Source organism: Miniopterus natalensis, chromosome 9 (genome assembly GCF_054644295.1).
Source record: "Miniopterus natalensis isolate mMinNat1 chromosome 9, mMinNat1.hap1, whole genome shotgun sequence".
NCBI classification, from domain to species: domain Eukaryota; kingdom Metazoa; phylum Chordata; class Mammalia; order Chiroptera; family Miniopteridae; genus Miniopterus; species Miniopterus natalensis.
Genome location: NC_142089.1, coordinates 23,315,001 through 23,331,629, shown reverse-complemented (window position 1 = coordinate 23,331,629; position 16,629 = coordinate 23,315,001). Strand labels below are relative to the sequence as shown.

The 16,629-nt window shown below is 58.3% G+C and overlaps 1 protein-coding gene across 1 annotated transcript in view; it reads left to right on the top strand.

Moving 5' to 3' along the window:
• The first annotated feature begins 463 nt into the window (after positions 1 to 463).
• Positions 464 to 16,629, top strand: part of COL9A2 (collagen type IX alpha 2 chain) — an 18,697-nt gene continuing 2,531 nt past the window's right edge. Inside the window, exons 1-32 of the mRNA XM_087820338.1 lie at positions 464 to 570; positions 1,708 to 1,782; positions 2,938 to 2,973; positions 3,056 to 3,118; positions 4,114 to 4,167; positions 4,291 to 4,326; positions 4,422 to 4,445; positions 4,777 to 4,830; positions 5,127 to 5,180; positions 5,287 to 5,334; positions 5,554 to 5,610; positions 5,692 to 5,745; positions 6,046 to 6,099; positions 6,463 to 6,516; positions 6,613 to 6,666; positions 6,793 to 6,846; positions 7,948 to 8,001; positions 8,436 to 8,489; positions 8,724 to 8,777; positions 9,743 to 9,787; positions 10,207 to 10,260; positions 10,866 to 10,919; positions 11,215 to 11,268; positions 11,357 to 11,428; positions 11,688 to 11,723; positions 11,857 to 11,901; positions 11,984 to 12,016; positions 12,213 to 12,359; positions 12,638 to 12,692; positions 13,016 to 13,204; positions 14,039 to 14,116; positions 14,553 to 16,629. The exon at positions 14,553 to 16,629 is cut by the window's right edge and continues 2,531 nt beyond it. Coding sequence (XP_087676464.1) covers positions 499 to 570; positions 1,708 to 1,782; positions 2,938 to 2,973; positions 3,056 to 3,118; positions 4,114 to 4,167; positions 4,291 to 4,326; positions 4,422 to 4,445; positions 4,777 to 4,830; positions 5,127 to 5,180; positions 5,287 to 5,334; positions 5,554 to 5,610; positions 5,692 to 5,745; positions 6,046 to 6,099; positions 6,463 to 6,516; positions 6,613 to 6,666; positions 6,793 to 6,846; positions 7,948 to 8,001; positions 8,436 to 8,489; positions 8,724 to 8,777; positions 9,743 to 9,787; positions 10,207 to 10,260; positions 10,866 to 10,919; positions 11,215 to 11,268; positions 11,357 to 11,428; positions 11,688 to 11,723; positions 11,857 to 11,901; positions 11,984 to 12,016; positions 12,213 to 12,359; positions 12,638 to 12,692; positions 13,016 to 13,204; positions 14,039 to 14,116; positions 14,553 to 14,752 — 2,067 coding nt within the window. The 5' untranslated portion in view covers positions 464 to 498 and the 3' untranslated portion in view covers positions 14,753 to 16,629. The remainder of the gene's footprint in view (positions 571 to 1,707; positions 1,783 to 2,937; positions 2,974 to 3,055; positions 3,119 to 4,113; positions 4,168 to 4,290; positions 4,327 to 4,421; positions 4,446 to 4,776; positions 4,831 to 5,126; positions 5,181 to 5,286; positions 5,335 to 5,553; positions 5,611 to 5,691; positions 5,746 to 6,045; positions 6,100 to 6,462; positions 6,517 to 6,612; positions 6,667 to 6,792; positions 6,847 to 7,947; positions 8,002 to 8,435; positions 8,490 to 8,723; positions 8,778 to 9,742; positions 9,788 to 10,206; positions 10,261 to 10,865; positions 10,920 to 11,214; positions 11,269 to 11,356; positions 11,429 to 11,687; positions 11,724 to 11,856; positions 11,902 to 11,983; positions 12,017 to 12,212; positions 12,360 to 12,637; positions 12,693 to 13,015; positions 13,205 to 14,038; positions 14,117 to 14,552) is intronic.

Sequence of the window (16,629 nt, the reverse complement as noted above, 5' to 3'; positions counted from 1 at the left end):
AGACGTGTGAGTTGAGAAAGCTTCTAGGTGACACCAACCGCAACCCCAGCCACCGTCGCCCCGCATGCTCCCAACAGGAGGCTGAGGCCGTGGGGCCGGGGCCGGGCCGGGGCGCGCGGGCTGCGGGCCAGCGGGAGGCGCGGGGCCCTGGGGTCGGGCCGGAGGGGCCCTTGACGGCCTCTGGACCCCGCACAGCAGCAGGGCCGAGGCCTCCGCCGCGCGCCGCGCGCCTCGGGTTGCGGGGCCGGGGCCTCGGGAAGTCCGCGGCGGGGACGCCGGGTGGGCGCTGGCGGCGGGACCCAGGGGGGCGGAGCTGTGGCGGGGCGTCGGCGTCCCTCCGCCGTCGGCTCAGGTGACGGACCCCGCGGGCCCCCCGCCCCGCCCCGCCCGCCGCATAGTCAGGGGGCCGGCCCGCCGCGCCCCAGAGCAGCCAGCGCCCCGCGCGGAGCCTCAGCCGTCGGAGCGCTCGGACCCGCGCCCGGCCTCCCCGCCGCCGCCATGGCCGCCGCGGCCGCCCCCCGCAGCCTGCTCGTGCTGCTCCAGGTGCTCGCGCTCGCCCTCGCGCAGATCGTAAGTCCCGCGGCCAGCCCCGCGCCGGGCGCCGGGCTCCGGGGAGCGGGGGCTGGGGTCCGGTGTCCAGGGCCCAGGCCGGGGTCTGGCGAGGGGCTCGGCCTGTCCCCCACGCTCTACTGAAACTCCCGAGCCCGAGGGGCCACTTCGGACAGTCGGGCGACACAAGTCCCCTCGGTAGGTGCGCGTATAGGGCGCGCTCCCGCACCGTGGAAGGAGGTGGATGAGCCGGGGAGCCAGGGGGGCCCCGTCCCGAGGCGCTCGGCCCGGCCAGGGACAGCGACGTGGAGCAGCAGCCGGCGCCGCGTCCTGGCAGCCCCGCGAACCCAGGCGCGGGGAGACAATGGTGCCCATTCACGGGGCTCGGGCGCCTCCCAGGGGGCGCCGGCTCCAGCCAGACGCCGCTCTCGCCGGGCGGCTGTCGCTTCCGAGGGCTGCTGGGGCCTAACGCGACGCGGGCGCACAGGGGCAGGGCCCGGGCGCCGTCTGCCGCCCCGCGCGGCTGCGGCTCTCCTGCGGGGCTGCAGCGTAGGGGGTGCTCGGGCGCCTGGCACGCGCGGGGCCCCTGCCCGGGTCGAGGCCGGTCCCCGCCAGAGGCCCGCCGCAGGGAGGGTGGAGGAGCGGTGCTGGTAGGGGGGCGCTCTGAGCAGGAGTAGAGAACAGGCTTCCCTCTCCACGCCCCCCCCCCAGCCTCCCCCATTTTCCATTCGGATTTTACCCTCTCCAGGGTAAGGGTAGGGGAACCTATTCACCATCCGTGCCTGTTGGTCACCTAAAAATAGTAATACCAGCAAGCCTTCCTCCCACCCTCTGTGACTTCCGTGAGCCGTCAGCATCTCCACTATTCCTCACCACACGGCACGGCAAGGGGGGGACCCTGGCTGCACACATTCCTAATCTCTCTGAGCCCGTTTCCACCGCTGCAAACCGGGGCTCGTGATAGGATCTGCCTCACAGCGACGAGCCTTCAGTGAGATACTATATGGAATGGTGCACACGACCTGGAATACCACAGGCTCCCAAAAAACGGGAGTTTGCTGCTCCCTGCGGAGCTGTCCTTCCTGGGAGAGGTGTACCCTTGGGATGCCCAGCTCCCTGCAACTGTCTGAAGCCTGCACACCCTGTGTGTGTTTTCAGAGAGGCCCACCAGGAGAGCGCGGCCCCCCGGGCCCCCCGGGGCCGCCTGGAGTGCCTGGATCCGACGGCATCGACGTGAGTCTCTACCTGGGACCAAAGGAGGCTGCAGACAAAGGGGAACTTTGTGAGCGTTGGGGGCGGGGCGGGGGGGGGTTGTTCCTGGAGGTGCAGTGCCCCCTGTTGCCAGTAGGCGGCGCCGGCCGGCACCACAAGGAACCCGTTTGTTCTGCAAAAACCTCAAACCAGCCCGGAGATGCTGAACCCGTTATAGCTGAGCACAGACAAGGAGCTGCTGTGCTGTCCACCCACCGCAGCGATTCCTTATCCCCTTCCCCTCCTTTCCCTCCCTTTTAAGGTGGGGGACACCTTAATCCCAAGCCCTGCCCACTGGCACGTCTGGATGCTTCTTCAGGGTAGTTTGGGAGCCTTGGCCAGACCACTGACCAGCTGGGGCCAGACCCCTGTCTCTTCCTTTTGCATTTCTTTCCCTGATTTAGAACGAGCTGGGCTTGTTCCCTGATTTCCCTAGCATGGCGAGGGTTAAATACCTCATTCAGCAGGCTCCCCCAGGAGGTCAGCTCCCTGTTTACCCATCTGGACAGACCTCTATTCAGCCTGGTGCCCCCACTCCCAAACACAGGGCCCTGGTTCCCAGCCAGTTCCCTGGCTGCTGCAGGCTCTGAGATGACTGGAGGCCTCTCTGGGGTTGAATCTGACTCCAGGCCCTGCCTGTCCTCCACCAAGGGTCCTTTGTCACTTGGAAAGGAGGTCCTTCCTGCCTTGGGAAGCTTGAATCTGCCCCCTTCATAGGCCCCCTTGCCCCACCCACCCCAGTCTCCTTACTTCACTCACCTCCCCTTCATGTTTTTCTAAAAGTTTCTTCCCACACTTGCCCAAATCCAAGAGGCACCAGCTCTCCAAGGTAATTTGGAGCCGACAACCTCATTTGCAAGTCTCATTACCAGCACCTTACCAGCACTGGCACGTCTGAAACCATGCTGATATCACCCTCTTCTGCCTGGCTGGGGATGGCCTCAACCGACCTGTGATTTTTTGAGAGAGAGAGAGAAATGGAGCTATTTTCCTAAAAAATGCAAGGCCGAGGGGACACAGGACAGAGGAGAAGAGAGTGAGGAGAAAGGCACTGGGGACCGTCAGCCAGGGCCTGTGTGTGCCCACTTGGGGTAGCATGAGCCAGAGTGTGCTGTCTCACCAGCTTGTATCTTGCAGGGTGACAAGGGGCCCCCTGGGAAACCTGGCCCTCCGGTGAGTGCTTTTTCTTCTTTGACCTTTGACTTCCAGTTCGTGCCCACCTCTTGCTAATATTTGCTCCACCTCTGCTTTCAAGGGACCTAAGGGAGAGCCTGGCAAAGTGGGGCCTGACGGGCCAGACGGGAAGCCGGGGATTGATGTGAGTAGTCTGATTCTGGCATCTTCCCTGATCTTTTGTTCAGAGTGGAGCATCAGATGAGACTCTACAGCTGTGAGCTCCCTTCCCCTTCATGTGACTTGTGATCTCACTGGAACCCCACCCAGGAGCATTGAATCACGGGCAGATGGGGCCCAGAGAGGGGCCCGGTTTGTCTGCAGTAGCCAGGATTTAGTCCCACATTTCTGGCCTCCAAATATCAGACTGAATACTCTGAGCAGAGCTGTCCTGTACACCCTGTCCTCTCCTCCTCTCTTCCCTTCCCCACCCCGCCCCCTCGAAGGCCAGGTGCAACTCAGGAGAGGAACATTATGTGGCTGATCCCACAGAGTTCCCAGGGGCCCTAAGGTCATAGGCTCCTGGACACAGCCAGGGCCACCAGGATAGTCATCTGGTTGGGGGTACACTTGTGTCATCACTGAAAGATGGGAGGAGGAAGAGCCCCTCATGAGTTGCCCTTGCCCTGCTGGCTCGAGAAGTGCCCACCAGAGCTGTGCCCAGATACCGGGACCCCTCCAACTCATCCACATCCTGCAAAGGTTACAGAGCACATTGCTCTGCACACCAGTTCTCACACATCCTCCCACAGAGGTAAACATGATTATTAATCCATTTTGCAGATGGAAAAACTCAGGCTCAGAAAAAGTCACCAAGGGCAGACATCAAGAAAATGACCATTCCAGACCTTCGTCTAAGTCTTCTAGCCTCCTAAACTAGGAGGCCTGAGGCCTGGGCTAATGGCTCTTTGAGTATTGGTTTCTCATCTTTTAAAAGAAAATAATCCTTCTGCCTGCCTACCTCCCACGGTTACTGTGGGGACTGGGGGAAAGGAAAGTGAGGTATTGAGGCTCCTAGGCCTTCAAGGAGTGGGGTGAAAGGCAGTCTGGGCCCACCCAGGAGAGACCTCTGTGCCTGCCCTGCCCCATGGGTTAGGGAGCAGGTTTGCCCCTCACTGATCTACCTTCTTTCTTCCCCAGGGTCTAACTGGAGCCAAGGGGGAGCCTGGCCCCATTGGGACCCCTGGAGTTAAGGTAAGTGGCCTGCTGGGTACTCATCATGGGCAATCTAGAGCCAGAGTTTGGGAGGGGCTGCAGTAGGAAGGAGCAGGGACCTAGGAGACCCCAGCCTCTGAGCCTCTCCCATTGCTCTTGCAGGGCCAGCCTGGGCTCCCAGGTCCCCCAGGCCTGCCGGTGAGTATAACCTATAAAGGCTTCGATTACCCTGTGTGACTAGGGGGGACTTGAAGGAGGGGCCATGAACCCAATCTCCTTTTCTTCTATTCCAGGGCCCTGGCTTTGCTGGACCTTCTGTAAGTTCTCAGGGGTAGGGTGGGGTCCCTGAGATTCCCAGAGAATGACACAGAAGGGTTTCTTAGGGGGACTGGCCATGTCATGGGGAAGGGCCAGCATTCACTGATGTCAGGCATGGGCAGGCTTGCCTGAGAACTCTGGGCCAGCCCCCTCTGGGCCTGTCCACTGGCTGTGGGATTCTCTGGTCCTTAAAGCCCTAATCTGTCTATCTCTCTGGGGTTGGTTGCCAAGTCAAAGCAGGGAAGGGTGCTCTGGCACCTGTCTCTACCTTTGTGCCTGGGGTGGGCTAGCTTGCTGAGGCATCCTGGCCAGTAATGTCTTTGCTCCTAGGGACCACCTGGACCTGTTGGCCTCCCTGGTGAGATTGGAATCACAGGCCCCAAGGTGAGCCCCAATCACTCCTCTGCTGACTCTGCCTCCTGCCCTCTGCCTCCAGGCCTGCAAGCTAGGTGTCTTTCCACAAGTTCCTGGGCCTGCTTCTGGCCACCAGGGAGCTCCTCCAGGTCTGGGGCAGAGGCCCCTCCTGCTGAGCCCACCCTGTGGTAGGTCCTTCAGGGAGACCAAGGGCTGGGTCCATCCCTTGCCAATCGGGCCTTGATCTCCCCAAGAGCGCAGATCTCAGGAAGTGACCTGGAGGGGAGGCTGGACGGGGTTATGATTTGGGCCTCTCTTGCTTCCAGGGGGATCCTGGACCAGAGGGACCATCAGGGCCCCCCGGCCCCCCTGGGAAACCGGTAAGTGTCCTCAGACCTCCCATGGCAGTGTGCAGGAAGGTGCTGAAGCAAGCCTGGGGTGGGGAAGGTTCAGGGTCACGTTTCATCTCTGCACATCTCCTCTCAGGGCCGCCCCGGAACCATCCAGGGCCTGGAAGGCAGCGCGGATTTCCTGGTGAGAGGGGGTCCTGGGGCGAGGCTACTCAGGGACAGGCGGGTCAGCTGCAGATGGGCAGTGGTGGGGACAGGTTGGGTCTGGGGACTGGTCAGTGGGAGCTGGGGAGGGGTTGCTCAGAGTCGCTCAGCCAGATGGGGCAGGAAGAGGATTTGGGAGTTGGCGAGGTGGCCTGAGGCAGGCCCATGACCACAGAGCCCTGTGGGATTTTCTTTCCAGTGTCCAACCAACTGTCCAGCGGGTGTGAAAGGCCCCCAGGGGCTGCAGGGAGTGAAGGTGAGCTCCAGCCCTGGTCTTGGGAGGGCAGAGCAGGTGGTTAGGTGGGGACCTCACACGGAGCTGCCCCTTTTCCTTCAGGGCCACCCTGGGAAGCGCGGGGTTCTGGGAGATCCCGGCCGCCTTGGAAAGCCGGTAAGTGTGAGGGCGGGGGGGGGGGGGGGGCATGAGAGCGGCATGTGGAGAAGACCTACCTCTTCCTCCACCCCCTTCCTCCTCCCTCAGCTTCCCTTGGGCTCTCTGGGGACAGAGCCTTGAGCTGGGAAGCAGGAGGCCCATGTATAGGTCAGTGTGTCCCTGGGCAATTCCTTCTCCTTTCTGGGCCTCCATTTCCCCACCTGTCGCATGGGATTGGGAAGGGATGGCATCTTTGGTTGCCTGAATATTTGTCTTTCCATCTGCTTACCTGTCTGATCACTCAATCCTGCCCCATAGGGCCCCAAAGGAGATGTGGGTGCCTCCGGAGAGCAAGGCATCCCTGGACCGCCGGTAAGGAACACCTCCCCTGGGGCCTCCTCTCCTTGGCTTAGGAGACCTTGGTGAAGTCTCGAACTTGTAGAAGAGGTGCCTGTGCCCAGCTGGTGTGTGTCTGGGTGGGGAGAGGGAGGCTGAAGCTGACCATCAGAAATTGGGGGACAGAACCAAGGCTGTCATTCAGCAGACTCAACTCAGGCCCAGGTTCTGCCAGTTCCTTTGGGTGACTCTGGCGAGTCCCTCCCTAGCTCTGAGCCTGTCCCCCTCTATGAGATAGGGACACAGAGGGGGCATTGTGAAGACTGGGGTGGGGATCAGAGAAGGTGTCATGAAACCAGCCTTTCAGTTGCCATCACTGTCATTCTTCTGTCTTGACAGGGTCCCCAGGGTGCCATAGGCTACCCAGGGATGGCAGGGCCCAAAGGAGAGACGGTGAGTGAGTCTGGGGGTGTCCTGCAAGAGCCGCCCTGACAGCCCTCTGGCCTCGGGTCCAGCCAGGACTGACCCGCACTTCCTTCCTCTCCCCAGGGTCCTCGTGGGTACAAAGGCATGGTGGGCTCCGTGGGCGCCGCGGGGTCTCCGGTAAGTCTGCCCCTGTTCACCTCCCCACACCTCCTCCAGGCTGGAGTTCCCCGGGCTAAGAAGGGGGTGCAGCTTCCCCCCCCCCCCAGCCCATTAACTTGGATTTCCGTCTGTCCTTCTTGCCAGGGTGAGGAAGGTCCGCGGGGCCCACCAGGCCGAGCTGGGGAGAAGGGCGACGTGGTGAGTCCTCTGGCTCCTCTGGTCCAGTCAGGGCCCCTGGGGCAGGTGTACTGGGCAGGACCCGGCTCCACCTAGGGCTGGTGTGTGTGTGTGTGTGACTCTGGGTGTCCGCATGGGGGTGTCTGGTGCAGGGAAGGGGCATCTGTGCCCAGAGCCCAGTCAGCTGCACCAACCCCCACTCTTGGAAGCCCAGCCTGTTGCTGATCAAATTCAGACTTTGGGAGAAGCCAGGAGATCCAGCCCCACGGTCACTGGGGCCAGACAATTAAATTCCAGCAAATCAGCCATGGGGCTAATGAGATTTGGTCCAGGTCCCAGTTCTCTTAACTTCTTTTTTTAAAAAATTAATAGGCTTTATTTCTTTTGAGCAGTTTTGAGTTTACAGAAAAATTGAGCAGAAAGTAAAGCTGACCATTATTTTTTTAGTTGTTAATTGTGCATGTTTTTAAACATACACAAAAGTAGAGAATGATATAATGAACCCCATATAACCTATCTCCCCAAATTCACATTTTGCCTTAAGTCATCTTCTTTCCCCTTCCTTCCTTCCTTCCTTCACTTTGTTATTGCTTAGCTCTGATATTTTCAAGCAAATCCTTAACATCATGTCATTCCACCCCTGAATATTGTGTATATCTCTTAAAAATAAGGACTTTTTCTCACATAGTCACAATATCATTATCACACCAACAAAATTATCAAGTATTCCTTAACATCGTCAAATAACCAGCCCGTGGTCAATTTTTCCCAATTATCTCAAAAACGTCTCTTCAGGGTCTTGTTCAAACTAAGACCCAAACAAAGGCCACACGTTGCATTTGGTGGTTGTGTTACATAGCGGAGTGCAGGGTTGTGGTGGGTCTCGGTGAGTTCTGGCTCCTTCCCACCCACCCCCAGCCCAGCCCCTCCAGTTTGGACTGACTTCCACTCCCTCCTGCCAGGTGCAGGGCCAAAGGGCACCCCCAGGCCCTTCTCCTCCAGCCCCTGCACAGCGTGCCTGTGCCAGAGGGGCCCTGTTCTCAGCTCTTCCCCTCTGTGAACCACCAGACAGGGGAGGGGTTCAGCACCCTGAAGGTGACCGCATCTCCATCTACTTTGCAGGGAAGCCAAGGTGTTCGAGGACCCCAGGGAATAACGGGCCCAAAGGGAGCAACTGTAAGTGGCTCAGGCCCAGCCAGGCAGAGGGCAGGGTCCTGAAAACTCTGCCAAACCCCCAGAGAGCAAGCGCCCAGGGACTCTGGACTAAACTCTGTTGCAAGCGGACTGACTCTGTTACCTCAGGAAATGCCCTCTTTCTGTGCCTTAGTTTTTTCACCTGTAAATAGGGTAGTGCTGTAGGAGAGATCATGGGAAGCTTGCAGCAAAAACCTGGGACACTTGTCACCCACATGAGGGAAGGAGTGTGGCTCTTCCCCCTTAAGCCCCCTTCCCACTTCCATTCCCTTCCCCCATTGACTGGTGGGGCTTAGGAGATGACCAGACCCACTTCCTACCTGCACACTGCAGCCATCACAGAGGGACATGGGTGGGTGGCCTCACCCCAGGCCTCTCCCCATTGTGAGTCTACCTTCAACTCCTCTCCTGAGCAGGGTCCCCCAGGCATAGACGGCAAGGACGGGACCCCAGGCACACCTGGCATGAAGGTAGGAGTGGGGACTGCTGGTGGGACTGGGGGAAGGGCCAGGGCCCCTCCCAGCTTAAGCCCTGAGTCTCATCACACTGACCTCAGAGGCCTAGGAGCCTGGGACCCTCAGTTGTGTCATCGACACATCCCTTCTTGGCCCTGGGCCTCAGTTGCCCCGCCTGCATTCTGGTGGAAGCCATGGACCCTCTGGGTGGAGCTCTCATTTGTGCCTTTGGTTCTCTGTCTCTCCCAGGGCAGCACAGGACAGGCGGGGCGGCCAGGAAACACAGGCCACCAGGGCCTAGCGGTGAGTATGGGGGGAGCCCTGGGGGCCGCCCCACCCCAAGCTGCCTCTCCTCCCCAGAAAGGCCAAGCGCGCTGTTGCCCACCTCCCTATGGCGGCATGAGTGGCCGATGAGGTCAGAACCTACACACCCAGGGCTCTCGCTCTCCTTGTCCCCACCCAGCCCAGACCTCATCACCACCTCTGGCCGTTGGCCTGGCTCAGGCCTCGTCATTGGCCAGTTGCCGCAGCCTTCGCTTCAGCCGCGGCAGCCCTCCACGCTGGCTGAGTGGAATCTGACCATTTCCCTGCCACAGCACCTTCCATGGCCCTCAGTGCCTCCAGGAAAGTCACTCCATCCAGTCAGTCAAAAAATAGTTGCTGAGTACCCAAGGCACACCCAGGGCAGGGAGTTATGAACAGACAGCTACCATAATTGCCCTCACAGCTCATCTCAGCATCTAAGGACCGCAGTCGGAGGGCCTGCCCTCCCCGCCTCCTCAGCTGCTCTCCCCTCCCCTCCCAACGCTGCCTTGGCTTCCCTACCCCCACTCTTCGGGTCTTTCCCCATCCCTCTGCTTGGAATGATCTTCCCCATCTCTTTGTGTCTTCTCACTATTAAGGCCCACCTCAATGGTGGGCACACCTTCTGGGAGCCCAGTCCATGGGAGTCCCCTGACCCTGCCTCTCTTCCAGGGGTACTGAGGCCAAGGCCTGCCAACATGCCCATGTGTGACTGTGTTCATGTATGCGCCCACGTGTGCCTGTGAGCACATAGTGTGCTCTCTTCTCCCCATGGACCACAAACGCCTTGTGGATCTCCCCTCCTCTCCCACCATGGCTTGGGGGCTGGGCATAGTCAAGTTCATGATGCCATGATGCCATGGCTGGGCCCTGTTCAGCTCCTGGATCAAGGGTGGGAGGCAAAGCACAGGTGCATGGCGCTCCCCCTTGCCAGGGCAGAAACTGATGTCAACTTCTTCCTACAGGGCGTGCCAGGCCAGCCCGGGACAAAAGGAGGCCCTGGAGACAAGGTGAAGTGACCCCAAGCTGGTGGCAGAATGGCTTCATCTGAGCAAGAGAGCCTGGGGCAAGGGACCAGGGGCATGTCATAAAGACTGCAAGGTTCAGGCCTCACCCCAGGCTCAGCGACTCAGTCTGTAAAGAAGCCCCTTGGGTCTAAGCACTTCCCTCCTGTCACCTGCCCAACCCCCCAACCTCCCACCCCACCCCCCACACTTCATCCCAGCTGGGTGGAGACAAGTAACATGGCTCTGAATCCAAAGGAGAGACAAACAGGGAAATCAGTGGAGTCCAGAGGACCAACCAAGAACATGCTCTCCCTTCCACAACCCTTGGGTTCCAGAGTCTGTTTATTGTTCTCTGGGCTTCTCTAAGACCAAGGGCCTGACTGGGCCACTCAGACTGACCTTAGAACTGTGTTTTCCTGTAGGGTGAGCCAGGCCAGCAGGGCCTCCCTGGATTCTCTGGTCCCCCTGGGAAGGAGGTAAGTGCCCTCTCCTTTGACATAAGGGCTCCTGCTTTGCTACCTGTCCCCAGGCTTGAGGACCCTGCACTAAGCTTATGGGGCCTGGGTGAGACTATGAGGTAAAGCCCTAGCAGGGGGGTGCCCTGGGTGCCAGAAAGGGCTCTGCCACTGATCCACTAACCCAGGGAAGCTCCCTCTCCTCTCTGTGCCATGCAGTAAGGGTGGAGACAGGCTCTGTTCTGGGGTATGACTTCCCATATGACCAAGCTGATGGGGGCTGAGAATCCAGCAGATAGTCATTCATTCATTCATTCATTCATTCCATAAACATTCACCAAATACCTGCAACTGTGCTAAATGCTGAGATACACAGTCTCCTATTCACACAGAGCTTACAGTTTATGGGAAGAGATAGACATTAAATAAATGACCACATGATAACTAATTATAATTGTGTTGGGTTCTATGAAGGATGAGTACAGAGACCAGAAGAAAACAACAGGGGGTAAGGGAAGGCTTCCCTGATGAAGCGAATTTGCTGTGACTCAAGGATGGGTGGAGCTAGGTGTGGAAGGGAGGGATCACCCGGCCTTCTGCTTACCCCTAATTTCTCTGTCACCCAGGGAGAGCCAGGGCCCCGAGGAGAAATCGGTCCCCGGGGCATCATGGGGCAGAAGGTAAGTGCCTGGCACAGTGGCTCTTCCCTGGGGGCCTTTGCAGCTGCTCGCTCTGCTGGACCCAGGATCTGGGTCCTCTCAATGGCTCCAGCACGTGTGCAGTTCTATCCACCCTTGCCTGAGGCTTCTCCAGCAGGGCCTCAGTTTGTTGGTCTGTGAAGTGGGGCAAAGGACTTCCTTGCTGGTGACAGCAGAAATGGAGGGCACCCTGACCATCCAGGGTCTGGTCTGGGGTCTGGCAGGGGGAGGCTGCTGGTGCTGGTAGCCTGAGTGTGACCCTTTCTTTCTATTTCAGGGTGACCAGGGTGAGAGGGGGCCAGTGGGGCAGCCAGGCCCTCAAGGACGGCAGGTAGGTGAGAGAGATGGCTTAGACTGGCAGTGGGGAGCATGTCTGGGCACCTCAGTTCATTTACTTCCCTGGTTTCTTTCCTTCTCAGGGCCCCAAGGGGGAGCAGGGACCCCCGGGAATTCCAGGACCACAAGGCCTGCCAGGCATCAAGGGGGACAAGGTACCAAATGGCACCGGGAAATGCCTGGGAAAGAGGCCCTAAGACCCAGGGGTGGGCTGGGGGAGGGGGGAAGCTCAGATTCTTCCTGAGCTTCCAAATCTTCGAGGAAAAATTATTCCCTGTGGGTCCCAAGGAGTCCTGAGGGGCAAAGTGGACCTGCAGAGGCGGGGTGTGGCCCGGAGCCGGGTGGAGGGACCCCGTGGACCCAGCCTTTCCTGGAGAGCAGAGCTCACCCAGCCCGATTCCCTGCTTTCTGCAGGGCTCCCCCGGGAAGACCGGCCCCCGCGGCGGCGTGGTGAGTACCCCGCCTCCCCTTCCCCAGCTCGGAGGCGTCGGGGTGTCCGGAAGCGGGAGGTGGGGGGGAGGTGGCGCGGGTGGTGGCACAGCCTCAGCTCCATCGCTGCTGACTCGCGGTTCTCCATTTGCAGGGCGACCCGGGGGTAGCCGGCCTCCCGGGGGAGAAAGGCGAGAAGGTGAGTGGGCTGCGCGGGCGCGCGGGGGGGAGCAGCGGGAGACCCCCCCCCCCCCCCCGACAGCGCTTGCTTGTACCTGCAGGGCGAGTCTGGCGAGCCGGGGCCCAAGGGACAGGTGAGTCCTTCCCCTGCAACGCCGCCTTCCTCCACTCCCATCTTTTTCCTCTCCCAGCATCCCCCTCTTCCCCTTCGGGCACCCCTGGGTGCTGCAGGGGGGGGGGGACGACACATGGCTTTGCTCTCCAGGCCCCCTCCCCTCTCTCTCCGGCGCCGAGGTCTCACCGAGGCTCTGCGCCCACCCCTCCCCGCAGCAAGGAGTCCGCGGAGAACCCGGCTACCGGGGCCCCAGCGGCGATGCGGGCGCCCCCGGGGTGCAGGGCTACCCCGGGCCCCCGGGCCCTCGAGGACTGGCAGGCGACCGCGGCGTGCCCGGACAGCCCGGGAGACAGGGCGTGGCGGTGAGTCGGCCCAGGCGAGGGGAGCCTTCGAGGTAGGTGGTCTCCTGGGAGCGCTGCTCAAGTCCCGAAGGCTGGGCGCTCCCAGGGGAAGCGGACGTCCCTGAGGTTGGTTCCAAGCCCCACATCAGAGAGGATGGGTGTGGGCGCAGCAGGAGGGAGCTCAGTCAGACGCTGCAAATACTTCTGGTGGGAAACTGGGAGCAGGAAGGGGTCTCAGGGCGCAGGAGATGCGGCCGGGCAGCTGGGGCTTCTTCCTGAAAGGCCGCCTCTGCTTTCAGGGCCGAGATGCCAGTGACCAGCACATCGTGGACGTGGTGCTGAAGATGCTGCAAGGTGAGGGAGGAGCCAGCAATGCCCCCTCACAGCCTTTGTCTGGGCATCATCTACAGGAGTCTCTCCAAGTGGCTTTGTCCCAGTATTTGGAGTCCTGGGTGCTCATAACAGCTCTGCCCCGTAGGAACTGGGAACCTTAGAAACATTCTCTGGTCCTTTGACTCCTGCCCAAGGGCAGAGGAAGGGAGAGGTCTGCAGATTGGCCGGCCCACCAAGGAAGGGAAGGTTAAACACCCAGGGGTCTGGGGCCGTCAGGATGCTCTGCCTTCCCCAGTTTTTCTGAGCTGGCACCATCACAGACCTGTTTCCCTCCCTCCTTCCAGAGCAACTGGCAGAGGTGGCTGTGAGTGCCAAGAGGGAAGCCCTGGGTGCAACCGGCATGATAGGTCTTCCAGGACCCCCTGGGCCTCCTGGGTACCCAGGCAAACAGGGACCTCATGGGCACCCTGGCCCTCGGGGCGTACCTGGCATCGTGGGAGCCGTGGGTCAGATTGGCAACACAGGGCCTAAGGGTGAGTGCTGTTCTGTGGTGGGGTGGGGCCAAGTGGTGGGATTTGGCCAAGGTGGGCCCCAGGGGGTCTGTTACGCAGGCAAATCGTTCAGCCTCCCATTTTCTTTTTCCTTCTTGGTAGCAAATTGATAGAAACAAATGTACTATTTTATAACTTGGGTTTTTTGGGGGGAGAGTTTTGTTTTAAATTTACTTAGTGGCACCCCATAAACCGCTTTCCATGTCTCTAAAAGTAGGGAGGCAGATTAACAAAATAGTAAAGAAGGCAGGCTCAAGAATCACAAGATGGGTGTGTGTCCAGCCTCTGCCACTTGCTTGTTGTGGCTCAGACAAGTCACCTGTTAATCTCCCTGGTCTTAGACTTAGCATCTGTAAAATGGGATATTAATAGCAAGAGCCTCACAGTGTTGCCCTGAGGATGACATTCAGAGGTAACTCACATAGAACTCTTAGTTCACTGCTCGGCACATAGTAAATGGCAGCTGTCATTATTAGACACCCCCGTGTAATGAACTTTTATCAGCTGTATGGGGGGGGGCAAAAGTAGGTTTACAGTTGTGAGTACATGAAAGTTTATTCTTGTATTACTATTAATTATTGTATTATTTTCCATACAAACAACTGTAAATTTACTTTTGCCCACCCTGTGGTCTTCCATCCTTTGTCGGGACCTTCCTTTATTTAGGCAGTTCTGCAGTCATTTCCAACTTTCCTCCATTGTAAACTAATACAAAACAGGAATAACTGCTGTGTATGAAACAGAAATGAATAGCAACCAAAGTAGAAAAAACCTTTTCCAATTCTGAAAAGCTAGGGCCCCCACCTTTCTCTGCAGGAAAACGAGGAGAGAAGGGTGACCGGGGAGACATGGGACGTGGGCACCCCGGGATGCCTGGGCCTCCAGGGATCCCAGGTAAGACCTTGGTCCTGCTCAGCAGCAGTTCTGTCTCTCAGCCCTGGGATTAGTGATCCACAGACAAGTGGGTCTCTTCCAGAGAAGCCTCATGCTCAGCCAACTCAGTGCCATACCCCAGCTTTTATATCCCTTTGGAGCCCCCAGGAGCCCCTGGGTGGGGTCTGGCTGGGAACTGGACAGCTGAGGACTTCCTGGGTTGCACCAAAATCTGCTTCATGGAGGGAAAGAAAGGGCATTTGCTTCCAAGACCCACTAATGGGGAGCTGGGAGTAATGGACAATCACATGTGACTCTAAACCTGTGTGTCTGGGGCTGAGTCCTTTCTGTCTGTGGTGTCCTTGGATTCATTTTCCCCACCTGAAAAATGGGACTTACGAATTCTAGACCCAAGACAGGAAGAAGTCCTGATGTCTTTACCTTCTCCCTTTCACAGGACTCCCTGGCCGGCCTGGCCAGGCAATCAATGGCAAAGATGGAGACCGAGGGTCCCCAGGGGCCCCGGGAGAGGCAGGCCGACCTGGCCCGCCAGGTCCTGTGGGGCTGCCAGGCTTCTGTGAGCCTGCAGCCTGCCTTGGAGCCTCAGCCTACGCCTCTGCACGCCTCACAGAGCCTGGATCCATCAAGGGGCCATGAGCATCAGGCCAGGATGGAGCCCAGCAGGCATCCTGGGGGGGAAGGACTAGGTCCCCCCTGGGTGGACATGTACCCCATCCCTCTGCCCAGGAAACTAGCTTTCTCAGGACCTCTGTCTGGACCTAGGATCCTGAGGAAAGAAAATTCTAAAACATGAGGGAAGGGAAGACAGGGCATTGGAGTAAAAAGGTGAGGCCAACAGACAGGGCAAGTGTCTTTGGAGAGTCCAAGTCCTCAGAGGAAGGGGTGGCTTCCCTTCCAGGAGCACCACTCAGATGTTACCAAAACAAGTATCTCCTTAATTTGCGCCACCCTCCACTGGCCATCTTGTCCTTGGGGCAGGTGGACTGAGGTCTCTGCTGGATCCTGATACCATTTCACCCCCTGGGCTTACTGGGTGACTGCTGACGGGTGACTACCTGAGGTGGCTATCCTTAAGCCAGCCCCACTTCTTCCTCCCTGCCTCCCTCCATCTGAGTATTTAAAAACCCATGCCCCTTCTCTTCCTGGCATCACCTTCTCCCACCCACCTCCCCTAGATCCACGCAGGCCTTTCTGTAAATAAAAGCCCCCAACTTGGGTACAAACCAGGATGTGAATTGTTGGGCTGGGATGGATAGGGGCTGGGCCTCCACTGCCAGGACACGATGGTCAGGGGTTCCACTCTGGGAAGGGAGGGCAGAGGGCGGGGTACCTTCATTTGGGTGCATTCTAAATTGTGAGCATTAGGCTGGCATGCCATGTTTGAGGAACATCTGTGGGAAGAACCTGGGGGGGGTCAGGACAGTGACCCGCTGCATAACTTTGGGCAAATCCCTTCCCAGCCTTTGTACAGCTGTGGCAAGGACTCAGCCAGGTCTTATTCAACCCAGTAAGGCAGCGACTTTCAACCCATAGTCTGTAAGAATTTTAAAACATGCAATACCTGACTAGTCAGGGGCACTAACCTCTCTTCCCTTAGATTGTCAGATTTTAAAACGACAACAGCCAACACAATAGCCGTTATAATAAAAAATAATCTCTCAAAATCACTTCTGCCTATAGGTCTCATCCCATATTTCTGCTCCCTTTTGTGGGAATAAAAGGTGGTCTAATTTAGCTCCTCGTTCACCATACCGCCCTTCTTGGATCCCTCTCCTGGCTTCTCATCTCCCCAGGATCTGAAAGCTGGAGCACAGCCTGGCTTGGTCCTTGAATCATATCTTTTTCTCTCACTCCTCTTGTGATCACACTCAGTTACATGGCTTTAAATCCCATCTATTCATCCCTAACCCAGACCTCTCCCCTTAACTCATCTATCCAACTGCCTACTCAGCGTCTCCCCTTAGATGACAGCTGTCTTAATTTTAATGTGGCCAAAATGGTCACATGACCTGCCTCTCCAAAGTCCCCCTTCTCCAACTGTGACTGAAAACTCCATCCTCTCAGTTATTTAAGCTAAACATGCTGGAGTCATCCTCTACTCCACTTTTTTTTCTTGCACCCCACATCTGACCCATCAGCAGCAAATCTTGTTGGCTCAGCCTTCAAAATATATCCAGAATTCAACTACTAACCACCTTGGCTGGAAGTATTATGAAAGCCTCCCAACTGGTCCCCTGCTCAGGCCTTGGAGCCTCAACATAGCAGCCAGATGGTTCAAATAAAACTTAAATCAGACCCTTCAGTCCTTGGCCTGAAACCCTCCAGTGGCTTCCACTGTGCTCTGGGAAGAGCCTGAGTTCCTACAATGGCCTGTAAGGCCTTGTAAAATCTGCCTCATCCCTACTCCTCTGACTTTACCTCCCACCATGTCTTCCTAGCACACCCCATCCCAGCCACTCTGGCCCCCTGGTGTTTCTCAAACACACCAGGCTCACTTTCACATCAAGGTCTTT